General features: G+C 45.9%; 1 protein-coding gene across 3 annotated transcripts in view; it reads right to left on the bottom strand.

The window, feature by feature from the left end:
- The window catches only part of LOC141131278 (protein FAM169B-like), a 79,154-nt gene that overhangs the window by 26,518 nt on the left and 39,115 nt on the right, over window positions 1–13,521 (bottom strand). For all 3 annotated transcript variants that reach the window (XM_073618394.1, XM_073618392.1, XM_073618393.1), the window contains exons 4-5: window positions 9,075–9,174; window positions 3,205–3,290 (exon numbers count right to left, since the gene is read on the bottom strand). In XM_073618394.1, the coding sequence (XP_073474495.1) occupies window positions 3,205–3,290; window positions 9,075–9,174 (186 nt within the window). The remainder of the gene's footprint in view (window positions 1–3,204; window positions 3,291–9,074; window positions 9,175–13,521) is intronic.

The raw sequence follows: 13,521 nt of genomic DNA, 5'->3' as shown, positions 1-13,521 counted from the left end.
CTAGTACAGATCCCCCCCCCCCCCCCAGGACAGAACTGCCTGGTATGTGGCTTCATGGAGGGTGGTGGCTCAGAAAATGGAGCCAAGTCACTAGTAGAAATCTCCCCCCAGTACACTTTTGCCCCAGTACAGATCTCCCCCAGTACAGGTTTCACCATAATACAGATCTCCTCCAGCACAGATTTCACCACTAGTAAAGATCTACCCAAGTACAGATCTCCTCCATAGCATTGATCTTACCCAGCACACTGCTGTCGCAGTACAGATCTCCCCCTAATACAGATCACCTCCAGCACAGATCTCTCTCCTTGTACAGATCGACCCATAGTACAGATCCTCCCAGCACAGATCTCCCCCCCAGTACAGATTGCCCACCTAATACATTTCCCCCCTGGTAGAAATTTCACCCAGTACAAATCTGCCACAGTACAGATCTCCCCCCTCATACAGATCCTCCTCCTAGTCCATATATTCCCCTAGTACAGAACACCCCCAGTACAGAACACCTCCAGGAAAGATTTCTCCCTTAGTACGGATCTATCCCCTAGTACAGCACTTTCACAGTACATCTCTGCTCCAGTACAGATCCCCCTTTTAAAGATAACCCCCCAGTACAGATCTCTCAAGTACAAATCCCCCCTCTCAGTACAGACCTCCGCAGCACAGATCTGTCTCTAGTACAGATCTTCTCCAGTACAGATCTCCTCTAGTACAGATCTTCTCCAGTACAGATCTCCTCTAGTACAGATCTTCTCTAGTACAGATCTTCTCCAGTACAGATCTCCTCTAGTACAGATCTCCTCTAGTACAGATCTCCTCTAGTACAGATCTTCTCCACTACAGATCTCCTCTAGTACAGATCTTCTCCAGTACAGATCTGTCTCTAGTACAGATCTTCTCCACTACAGATCTCCTCTAGTACAGATCTTCTCCAGTACAGATCTTCTCCAGTACAGATCTTCTCCACTACAGATCTCCTCTAGTACAGATCTTCTCCAGTACAGATCCGTCTCTAGTACAGATCTTCTCCACTACAGATCTGTCTCTAGTACAGATCTTCTCCACTACAGATCTCCTCTAGTACAGATCTTCTCCAGTACAGATCTCCTCTAGTACAGATCTTCTCCAGTACAGATTTGCCAAAGTACAGATCTAACCCAGTTGAGATCACCCCCCTTCTAGATTTACCCCCCTCAGTTATCAATTCACTATGGATAACTGGCCTCCCTTGGCTGGGTCAAGTGACTGATGCCAAGAAGAGTGCCTCCCTCGCTCTGAACTGCCTAAGCTCACTCTTTCTAAACTGCCTGTCTATGAGGTCTGACAGGCGGCAAGAAAAACTGCACTGCCTCGGGCACGTAGCAACTACCAGCACTAGCTGGTGCGCCACGGACGTTCGGGGGGGGGGGGGGGGGGGGTTGCACACCCCTTTTATCCCCCTCATCTATGCCCTTGCCCAGAAGCCACAACTGCAGCATAATTGTGCCCATTGACACGTAATACAGAATACGATGTGTGCAGCTGTATGCATGAAACTGCCGGCAAAGGCTTTTGTACATGGACTGTAGCTGCTTTAGACAATGTTTCAATGCACCGGTATGTACTGTATTTAGCTAATTTAAACTCAGGGATTTATATAGGGACAGCAGTTTGTGCAGCACTTTACAATATAAAGGGAGACAGTGCAGTTACAATAACATACAAGAGGGTTAAGAGGGCCAAACATGCCCATATGTGTGTGCAAGAGGGCGCCCGGCTGTGAAGCCACAGCCAGGCGCCCACAGTTACAATGCCAGCGCCAAAGAGAGGAGGCAGAGACGAGCAGGGCTTCATTCCCCCGCATCGCTGGACCCCGGGACAGGTAAGTGTCCAATTAATAAAAGTCAGCAGCTGCAGTATTTGTAGCTGCTGACTTTTATTTCTTTCTTTTTAAGCAGAACTCCGCTTTAAGGTATCTTAAATAGGGCCTGCCCAAGAGGCATGTTGCCTACCGGGTTTGTTTTTTTTATTTTATGTTTTATGTTTTGTGCAAAAAAACTCAATAAAAAAGAATTAAAAAAAAAAAAAAAAAAAAAAAAAAAGGTATCTTAAATAGAAAACTATCTTTAGATTTTATTAAAGTAAATTTGATAAAAAAAAAAAAAAAAAAATTTTAAATAAAAAAAATCAGATTTTTTAGATTTAAAAAAAAAAAAAAAAAAACATTGATTTATATCCACCCTGTTTTAAAATAAAAAAAGATGTTATACCTACCTGCTCTGTGCAATAACACTGCACAGATCAGTCCCTTACCTCCTTTTCTAGAGTCCCCTGCCGGTGCTTTCCGCCCCTCCTTCCTCCGGGTGCCCACTCAGCAAGCCAGGTGCTAAGGGGTGTACCCGTGCGGGCATGGTCCAGAGCCGGGTCGTGTGCGCCCATAGACACACACAGCGCCCCCACTCCCTGCCTCACAGTAGTCTGACTGAGCAGCAGCAGGGGCCTATACCTTCTGTGAGTTCAGGGAAGTGGAGAAGCAATGCTGCAGCTGAGAAAGCGCTGGAGCGGTGAGAGTAGCCAGGTAAGTGTTTAGGGGTGGGTGGGGGCGGGGGCTGGCTAGGACAGGTAGTGGAGTGTTTTTTTCCTTAATGCACAGAATGCATAAAAAAAAAAAAAAAAAAAAAAAAAAAACATTTTGCCTTTATAACCACTTTAATAAAAAAAGTTATGCCCACTTTTTGCATTACTTTCGGTAACACACTTTGTATATAACACTTGATGCTGATGACAATTTCTATGGCTCTGGAGCAGATCCTCCAACAGAATACTGTATATGTATATATTGTATATATATATATATATATATATATATATATATATATATATATATATATATATATATATATACATATATATACTGTATATAGGGAAGACCCTCCAGAGAAAGGAAATTGAGCTCATACCGGAGCCTTGAGTGTCACCAGTTAAGGAAGTGAAGGGACTTCTCCTTCTGGCTGGAATATCATTTTAATATTCACTGCCCAGAGCAAGGAAATTACAGCCAATTTTTTAGTTTTTACTGTGGAGCAGATGAAAAAATATCTGCTTTCCCCTTCCTTCAGTTTTCATGATAGAAGACAGAAGTTGGTGAAGTAAAAAAATGTGGTTCTTTACTTCTGCTCTCTCTCTCTCTCTCTCTCTCGAGCAAAATGACTTCACAGAACTCACCTGCTGAAGACCCTCCTGGATGGGAACACAAGACTGCAAGATGTCGTCTACACCCCACCACCTGCCATTCAAAGACACGGCCACAACTGGAAAAACAAGCACAACACCTCACACAGTAAGACTAACAATTATTTGAAGAGAAAGGTAGAGCTAGTACACTAAAAAGACACTATATTGTCACAAGTATTGGGACGCCTGCCTTTACACACACATGAACTTTAATGACATCCCAGTCTTAGTCCGGAGGGTTCAATATTGAGTTGGCCCACCCTTTGCAGCTATAACAGCTTCAACTCTTCTAGGAAGGCCGTCCACAAGGTTTAGGAGTGTGTCTATGGGAATGTTTGACCATTCTTCCAGAAGTGCCTTTTTGGAGGTCAGGCACTGATGTTGAATGAGAAGGCCTGGCTCACAGTCTCCACTTGACGTCAGGACTCTGTGCAGGCCAGTCAAGTTCCTCCACCCCAAACTCGCTCATCCTTGTCTTTATGGACCTTGCTTTGTGCACTGGTGTGCAGTCATGTTGGAACAGGAAGGGGTCATCCCCAAACTGTTCCCACAAAGTTGGGAGCATGAAATTGTCCAAAATGTCTTGGTATGCTGACGACTTCACTGGAACTAAGGGGCCAAGTCCAACCCCTGAAAAACAATCCCGAACCATAATCCCCCCTCCACCAAATGATTTGGAACAGTGCACAAAGCAAGGTCCATAAAGACATGGATGAGTGAGTTTGGGGTGGAAGAACTTGACTGGCCTGCACAGAGTCCTGACCTCAACCCGATAGAACACCTTTGGGATGAATAAGGCTGGATTCACAAGTGCTTTTTGCATTTTGCAGATTTGCACTACAGTCCATTCAACATGGTTTCTTATGGAAAACGTTCTGTAGTGCAAATCTGCAAAATGCAAAAAGCACTAAAAATGTCACAGGTGTGAATCCAGCCTTCGAGCGGAGACTGCGAGCCAGGCCTTCTCATCCAACATCAGTGCCTGACCTCACAAATGCACTTCTAGAAGAATGGTCAAACATTCCCATAGACACACTCCTAAACCTTGTGGACGGCCTTCCCAGAAGAGTTGAAGCTGTTATAGCTGCAAAGGGTGGGCCAACTCAATATTGAACCCTACGGACTAAGACTGGGATGCCATTAACGTTCATGTGCGTGTAAAGGCAGGTGTCCCAATACTTTTGACAATATAGTGTATATTACAACATACTCCAGGGTTCGCAAAGGACATTACCCAAGGCAAAGTTATGTTGGAATGATTTTATTTAGAAGTAAGAATTCATGGATGTCATAAAATACTCTTTGGGTATAATAATGTAATCAGTGAAAAATCAATTAAAGTGCCATGAACACAGGGTGTGTAGCCCAGGGGCACGAGGCTTAGGCTCGGTTCACACTGGGGCGACTTGGGATCCGACTTGTACGTCCTCAAGTCGCCCCAAGTCGCTCCAGAAATAGTTTCAATGGGAGTTAACGCTAGCGTCTTAATATACACTACTGAAGTCGCTCCGACTTCAGAGCGTACTCCCTGTACTACTTTGATCCGACTTTGATCCGACTTCAGCCTATTGACTATCATTGAAGTCGGATCGCCGTCTCGCATGATCCGACTTCGGCATGCGACTTGTGCTCAGATGATCTTGAGGGCAACTCCGCGCCAAATTTTAAATAAAAATCTGGCATGGGTTCCCCCTCCAGGGGCATACCAGGCCCTTGGGTCTGGTATGGACCTTGAGGAGAACAACCTACGCCGAAAAAACGGCGTGGGGGGTCCCCCCCAATCCATACCAGACCCTTATCCGAGCACGCAGCCCGGCCGGACAGGAATGGGGGTGGGGACGAGCGAGCGCCCCCCCCCCCTCCTGAACCGTACCAGGCCGCATGCCCTCAACATGGGGGGTTTGGTGCCTTGGGGGAGGGGGGCGCGCTGCGGCCCCCCCCACCCCAAAGCACCTTGTCCCCATGTTGATGAGGACAAGGGCCTCTTCCCGACAACCCTGGCCGTTGGTTGTCGGGGTCTGCGGGCGGGGGGCTTATCGGAATCTGGGAGCTCCCTTTAATAAGGGGGCCCCCAGATCCCGGCCCCCCACCCTATGTGAATAGGTATGGGGTACATGGTACCCCTACCCATTCACCTAGGGAAAAAAGCGTCAATAAAAAACACAGTACACAGGTATTTAAAATAATTTATTAGGCAGCTCCGGGATCTTCTTCCGACTCCGGGGGTCTCTCCGGCGTCTTCTCCCGGTGTCCGCATCTTCTGCCGGCTCCACCGCTATCTTCTGGCGCTCTTTTGCCAGCGGTGGTCCGGACCTCTGGATCATCTTCTTCCCTCTTCTCTTCCAGAGATGTTGACACGACGCTCTCCCCAGCCAGAATGGTTTCTGTGCGCTCTGCAAGGGACTTATATAGGCGGTGACCCCGCCCCCTTATGCCGTCACAGTCCCTGGGCATGCTGGGTCTGTGACGTTTTAGGAGGCGTGGTCACCGGGTGATGACCACGCCCCCTTATGACGGCACAGCCCCAGCATGCCCTGGGACAGTGACCTCATAAGGGGGCGGGGTCACCGCCTATATAAGTCCGTTGCGGAGCGTTCAGAGACCATTCCAGCTGGAGAGAGCGTCGTGTCAACATCTCTGGAAGAAAAGAAGAAGGCAGAAGTCCGGACCACCGCTAGCAATTGAGCTGCAGAAGATAGCGGAGGAGCCGGCAGAAGATGCGGACACCGGGAGGAGACGGCGGAGAGACCCCCGAAGTCGGAAGAGGACCCCCGAAGTCGGAAGAAGATCCCGGAGCTGCCTAATAAATTATTTTAAAAAACCTGTGTACTGTTTGTTTTATTGACGCTTTTTTCCCCTAGGTGAATGGGTAGGGGTACCATGTACCCCATACTCATTCACATAGGGTGGGGGGCCGGGATCTGGGGGCCCCCTTATTAAAGGGGGCTCCCAGATTCCGATAAGCCCCCCGCCCGCAGACCCCGACAACCAACGGCCAGGGTTGTCGGGAAGAGGCCCTTGTCCTCATCAACATGGGGACAAGGTGCTTTGGGGTGGGGGGGCCGCAGCGCGCCCCCCTCCCCCAAGGCACCAACCCCCCCATGTTGAGGGCATGCGGCCTGGTACGGTTCAGGAGGGGGGGGGGCGCTCGCTCGTCCCCACCCCCATTCCTGTCCGGCCGGGCTGCGTGCTCGGATAAGGGTCTGGTATGGATTGGGGGGACCCCCCACGCCGTCCTTTCGGCGTAGGGGGGTTCCCCTCAAGATCCATACCGGACCCAAGGGCCTGGTATGCCCCTGGGGGGGGGAACCCATGCCGGATTTTTATTTAAAATTTGGCGCGGAGTTCCCCCTAAAGATTCATACCAAACACAGTGGCGGGGATCCAAGTCGGATCCCCGTTCATTGAAAGTCGGATCCACAAGTCGTGTTGAAGTCGGGTTGAAGTCACGTTGCAAAGTCGCGTTGAAGTCGTGTTGCCCTGTGTGAATCGAGCCTTAGGTGCAGGCAGAAGACACAGGGGCGCCATCCAGACCTGCTGCCAGCATCCTGCTAAACTCTATGGGAGGCTGAGAGCTGGATGGGGCTGGATGGTGTACCAAGTTGTAGCAATGTTTAGGGCTGAATGTGCTCAGTGATGGATCCCTGCAATGCAGACTTGAAGTGGAAATCCGGGATAAACCTCTCTAATCTTAAACCTGCTCCCACCCCCATTCTAAGTCCCATACAGACAAACCTGTAGACCAGGGGTCTCCAAACTGCGGCCCTTTGCCTGTCTATATCTGGCCCCTTGGAGCACTACTACTTCCAGTGACATCAACAAGGGGGCACAATTCCTCCTACTGACACCAATGGTGGTGCATTATTACTTCCCCTAATACCAAGAATGGGGCACTATTCCTCCCACTCACACCAATGATGGGGCACTATTCCTCCCACTCACACCAATGATGGGGTACTATTCCTCCCACCAACACCAATGATGGGGCATTATTCCTCCCACCAACAACAATGATGGGGCACTATTCCTCCCACCAACACCAATGATGGGGCACAATTCCTCCTACTGACACCAATGATGGGGCACTATTCCTCCCACTGACACCAATGATGGGGCACTATTCCTCCCACTGACACCAATGATGGGGCACTATTCCTCCCACCAACATCAATGATGGGGCACAATTCCTCCTACTGACTCCAATAGTGGTGCATTATTACTTCCCCTGATACCAAGGATGGGGCACTATTCTTCCTGCTGACACCAACAATGGGGCACTATTCCTCCCACCGACAATAATGATGGGGCACCATTCCTCCCACTGACACCAATGATAGGGCACTATTCCTTCCCCTGAGACCAATAATGGGGCACTATTTCTCCCATTGATACCAATGATGGGGCACTATTCCTCCCACTGACACCAATGATGGGGCACTATTCCTCCCACTGACACCAATGATGGGGCACAATTCCTCCCATTGACACCAATGATGGGGCACTATTTCTCCCACTGACACCAATGATGGGGTACTATTCCTCCCACTGACACCAATGATGGGGCATTATTCCTCCCACTGACACCAATGATGGGGCATTATTCCTCCCACTGACACCAACATTTTAACATATTTCTTCCCACTAATACCAATAATGGGTCAATGTTTACTCCGATTGATGCCACTCACACTGACAGACCAAATCCCCCCCCCCCCCACCACCACAAGTCTGAAAAACAGTAAACTTTGTTCAGAAAGTCTGGAGACCTCTTCTGTAGAGGAAGGATGTCTATACTATACCTATTCTCAGGGCACTCCGGTCTGGTCTCCCAGCTGCTGGTTTCAGGGCAGAGGAGGGACAGCCGACAACAGATGCCCCATAGTAAGTCTATGGGTGACGTCACCACTCGGGCATTGCAGCTGCTCTCCCCTGAAGCCGGCGCTGGGAGCAATGACTGGACTGGAACCTGATAAGAAACAGGTAAGTAAAGACATCTTCCCTTTACAGGCTACTTAGTATAGGACATACAATTTGGATGGGAGCTGCTTTAAGAACACATAAGTTTAGCCCAGACGTTTACTTTAAGTTCCGGCATTTGTCCGTGACCAATCACGTGTCTCTCATAGAATTGAATGGGCTGGACGGAGCGCCTGTGCCTTTCCGCCTGCACCTAAATGCCAGAGCCTCATGCACCGGGGCTAAATGCCCAGTGTGTATGGGGCCTTAACTGAAGGAAAAACTTTTGTTTTTTTGTTTTTTTACTTTTGGACAGAGTGAAGAGGGGTTAGAACATCTGTCAGGTTTTTATTGCTGCCTATGTCCCCATTAAGGAAATTCACCCTCTCTATTTGTCCTGGTGACCATTATCACCGAAAGTAAAAGAAAAAAAAAAAAAAAAAAAAAGAGAGGAATAAAAGGGGAAATCTTCCAATGGAGACACTAGTTCTGATGACCCCGGTGGGCTTCCGGGGATGTCATGGTGTAAGCTGTGATGTCATGGTGCAAGCTGTGATGTCATGGTGTAAACTGTGATGTCATGGTGTAAACTGTGATGTCATGGTGTAAACTGTGATGTCATGGTGTAAACTGTGATGTCATGGTGTAAGCTGTGATGTCATGGTGTAAGCTGTGATGTCATGGTGCAAGCTGTGATGTCATGGTGTAAGCTGTGATGTCATGGTGTAAGCTGTGATGTCATGGTGTAAACTGTGATGTCATGGTGTAAGCTGTGATGTCATGGTGCAAGCTGTGATGTCATGGTGTAAACTGTGATGTCATGGTGTAAGCTGTGATGTCATGGTGTAAACTGTGATGTCATGATGATTGTTTGCACACACATAGCCATCTTATGTGGAAGTTACCTGAGTTTCTTTTCTTGGGGTTCACCAAGAGCAGCATTTTCTGGGAATCTTCATCTCTGTAGAGCGGCATGTGAAGAACACAGTTCTCATCGACTTTTATCTGCAAATGGCACAAAATATTAATGGGTCACCTCGGACAGTAAATGGGTTACTGGCAATAATTCTCGCCCTAGACCTCGTCTGTAACGCAAAACATGCAACCTGTAGAATTTTTTAAACGTCGCCTTTGGAGATTTTTGAGGGTAAAAGTTTGACGCCATTCCACGAGCGGGCGCAATTTTGAAGCGCGACATGTTGGGTATCAATTTACTCGGCGTAACATTATCTTTCACAATATAAAAAAAAATCGGGCTAACTTTACTGTTGTCTTATTTTTTTATTCAAAAAAGTGATTTTTTTCCAAAAAAAGCGCGCTTGTGAGACCGCTGCGCAAATACGGTGTGAAAAAAAGTATTGCAATGACCGCCATTTTATTCTCTAGGGTGTTAGAAAAAAAAAACAACATATAACGTTTGGGGGTTCTAAGTAATTTTCTAGCAAAAAAAAAAAACTGTTTTTAACATGTAAACACCTAAAACCCAAAATGAGGCTGGTCCTTAAGTGGTTAACCACTTGACCTCCGGAAGATTTACCCCGCTTCATGACCAGGCCATTTTATGCGATACAGCACTGCGTTACTTTAACGGAGCCCCGGGAGAAAATGGGAGCTGGGACCCTCTAAAAAGAGGATTTCTGCCCCCCCCCCAAAAAAAGGACATGCCAAATGTGGCGTGGCAGGAGTCACCTTCCCTTAAAGCGGAAGTTCCATTTTTGGGTGGAACTCTCCGCTTTAACAGTATTTGAGCTCCAAAACCTGAAAACACTATTTAATTCATTTTTAATATTTACAGCAAGCCCACCCCCCCGGCCCCCCCCCCATCCATCCATGTCTCCATGCTTTATTTTGTTGACAAATCACTTTGAAACATCCCCCACCCCCCCAGCATTTCTAGCCGTGGCCATCTTGAGTAAGGGCAGCAGATCCATGTAGCATTTATTTCCTGGAAACCATCTGCCCTTAGCTCAGGCATGCAGGAGTTCCGTCAGATCAGGCGACCTGTCAGATTTTATAACGGAGGTGACGTTCCGTCGCGGCCAACTTGGTACACCCCGCACTCTGCCGCAGTAAGCCTACAGTCAGAAGTCGGCAGGCGGACATCTTTTTACACCCACCGGAGTCTTGCATTTCACACTTTTTTTTTTTACCAGTAAACTGAGCTTATATCCTGAAATACAGGATTTTGAAATTCGTCTCACCGTTTTCATGTTGAATTATAAAAGCAGAGGTGTTCTGTCAGATTAGCAAACCTGTGAGATCAGCAGGCCTGCCGCTGCTTTTAAAATTCAACATCTAAACAGTCAGACGGATTAAAAAATCCTGTATTTCATGATATACGCTCCGTTTACTGGTAAAAATAAGTGTGAAATGCAAGACTCCGGTGGGTGTAAAAAGATGTCCATTTGCCGACTTCTGACTGTAGGCTTACTGCGGACAGGTGCGGGGTGTACCAAGATGGCGGTAAAGGAACGTCATTTCGGTTATAAAATCTAACGTGTCGCCTAATCTGATGGAACACAGGCAGCAGGAAGGTGTAAATGTAAATTTATTTTATTGGGGTTTTATGTGATAGACCAACACAAAGTGGCACATAATTGTGAATCGGAGGGATAAAGATAAATGGTTTTCAAACTCAATACTTTGTAGAATCACCTTTCACTGCAAGTCTTTTTGGGGATGTCTCTACCAGATTTGCACATCTAGAAAGTGACATTTTTACCCATTCTTCTTTGCAAAATATCTCAAGCTCTGTGAGATTGGATGGAGAACGTCTGTGAACAGCAATTTTCAAGTCTTGCCACAGATTCTCAATTGGATTTAGGTCTGGACTTTGACTGGGCCATTCTAACACATGAATATGCTTTGATCTAAACCATTCCATTGTAGCTCTGGCTGTATGTTTTGGGTCGTTGTCCTGCTGGAAGGTGAACCTCCATTTTTTGCAGACTCTAACAGGTTTTCTTCTAAGATTGCCCTGTATTTAGCTCCATCTACAGTGTCTTGAAAAAGTATTCACACCCCTTGAAATTTTGCACATTTTGTCATGTTACAACCAAAACCGTAAATGTATTTTATTGGGATTTTATGTGATAGACCAACACATTTAAGTGGCACATAATTGTGAAGTGGAAGGAAAATGATAAATGGTTTTCAAAATGTTTTACAAATAAATATGTGAAAAGTGTGGTGTGAATTTGTATTCAGCCCCCTTTACTCTGATACCCCTAACTAAAATCTAGTGGAACCAATTGCCTTCAGAAGTCACCTAATTAGCAAATAGAGTCCACCTGTGTGTAATTTAATCTCAGTACAAGTACAGCTGTTCTGTGAATCCCTCAGAGGTTTTTTAGAGAACCTTAGTGAACAAACAGCATCATGAAGGCCAAAGAACACACCAAACAGGTTAAGGGATTAAGTTGTGGAGAAGTATAAAGCTGGGTTAGTTTATAAAAAAAATCCCCACAACATGTTGCTGCCACCACCATGTTTCACAGTGGGGGATGTTGTCTTCAGGGTGATGTGCAGTGTTAGTTTTCCGCCACACATAGCGTTTTGCTTTTAGGCCAAAAAGTTCAATTTTGGTCTCATCTGACCAGAGCACCTTCTTCCACATCTTTGCTTTGTCCTCCACATGGATTCTCACAAACAGAACTTCTTATGGCTTTCTTTCAACAATGTCTTTCTTCCTGTAATCTCTTCCATAAAGGGCAGATTTGTGGAGAACACGACTAATAGTTGTCCTGTGGACAGATTCTCCCACCTGAGTTGTGGATCTCTGCAGCTCCTCCAGAGTTACCATGGACTTCTTGGCTCTTCTCTGATGAATGCTCTCCTTGCCCGGCCGGTCAGTTTAGGTGGACGGCCATGTCTTGGTAGGTTTGCAGTTGTGCCATACTCTTTCCATTTTCGGATGATGGATTGAACAGAGCTCTGTGAGATGTTCAAAACTTTTCCACAACTTTATCCCTGACCTGTCTGGTGTGTCCCTTGGCCTTCATAATGCTGTTATAGTTCACTAAGGTCCTCTAACAAACCTCTGAGGGCTTCACAGAACAGCTATATTTATACTGAGATTAAATTATACACAGGTGGACTCTAGTTACTAATTAGGTGACTTCCGAAGGCAATTGGTTCCACTAGATTTTAGTTAGGGGTATCAGAGTAAAGGGGGCTGAATACAAATGCACGCCACACTTTTCACATATTTTTTTGGGAAACATTTTGAAAACCATTTATCATTTTCAATCAACTTCACAATCATGTGCCAATTTGTGTTGGTCTATCACATAAAATACATTTATGTTTTTGGTTGTAACATGACTAAATATGGAAATTTTCAAGGGGTACGAATACTTTTTCAAAGCACTGTATTTTTTTTTTTTTTTTTTTTTAAGTATAGATCTGTGTTTGTTCCCAAGCATGTTTGAATTCACTCACTGTTGACAGACTCCAGACCTCTGCTGGGAGTCTATTCCAAGCACCAACTACTCTTCTCTTCAAATAAGATTAGTGTTGAACTTTCCTCCAGCTAGTTTGAGGTCAGATCTCCATGTTCTTGATATTAGCTTCATATTGAAAACACTGCCCTCCTTATTTTACTTTTTTTTTTTATACACAATACTTGCTGTTTTTTTTTTTTTTTTTACATCTACTGCTAGAAAAGTGCTAAACAACCTTCTAAGAATTCCTGCTCAGGCCCCACAGCAAAGGGAGGTGGCACTGAAAATATGTGAGGGGCGTGGGGGGCGTGGTGTCGAGGGGGGGGGGGATTCAAAAAACGTGCATTACAAACATCCAGCCAAGGTTCAAGCGGGGTCTCTCTGTACACATGGGGCGGGCCCTATTACTGGCAAACACATTCATTTAAGGGTTGCATAACTGAATATTAGGTACAGGAGATCAGCAGCTGAGAAATGGCATTAAACACGGAGTCACAAAAATTCAGTCTGTGTAAACAGAGCCGCTACATTTAAATGGAGATCGTAAAATGACTCTCTCCATATGGGAAGCAGAACACCTGAACACACTAAGCAGTGAGTTACATGGGAATTGCGGATTGCCTAATGATAAGAGATGTGTGTTATCACGTGAATTTTTTTTTTTTCCACAAGTGTTAAAATCTGCATTTTTTTTATCTTTGGTACAAATACATTTTTATATGACGTGTAGACGGGTGACGGGGGTGCCTTTAAAATATTTTTATATTTATTTTATATGATTAAGTTTTTTTTTTTTTTATTACCATATATACTCGAGTATAAGTTGAGTTTTTCAGCACATTTTTTTGTGCTGAAAGTGCCCCCCCTCGACTTTTACTCAAGTCGAGCACTTTTCTGCAGCAAAAAATTT

The sequence above is a fragment of the Aquarana catesbeiana genome, linkage group LG03 (assembly GCF_042186555.1).
Source record: "Aquarana catesbeiana isolate 2022-GZ linkage group LG03, ASM4218655v1, whole genome shotgun sequence".
Lineage (NCBI taxonomy): Eukaryota > Metazoa > Chordata > Amphibia > Anura > Ranidae > Aquarana > Aquarana catesbeiana.
This window is presented reverse-complemented; position numbering and strand designations above follow the sequence as displayed.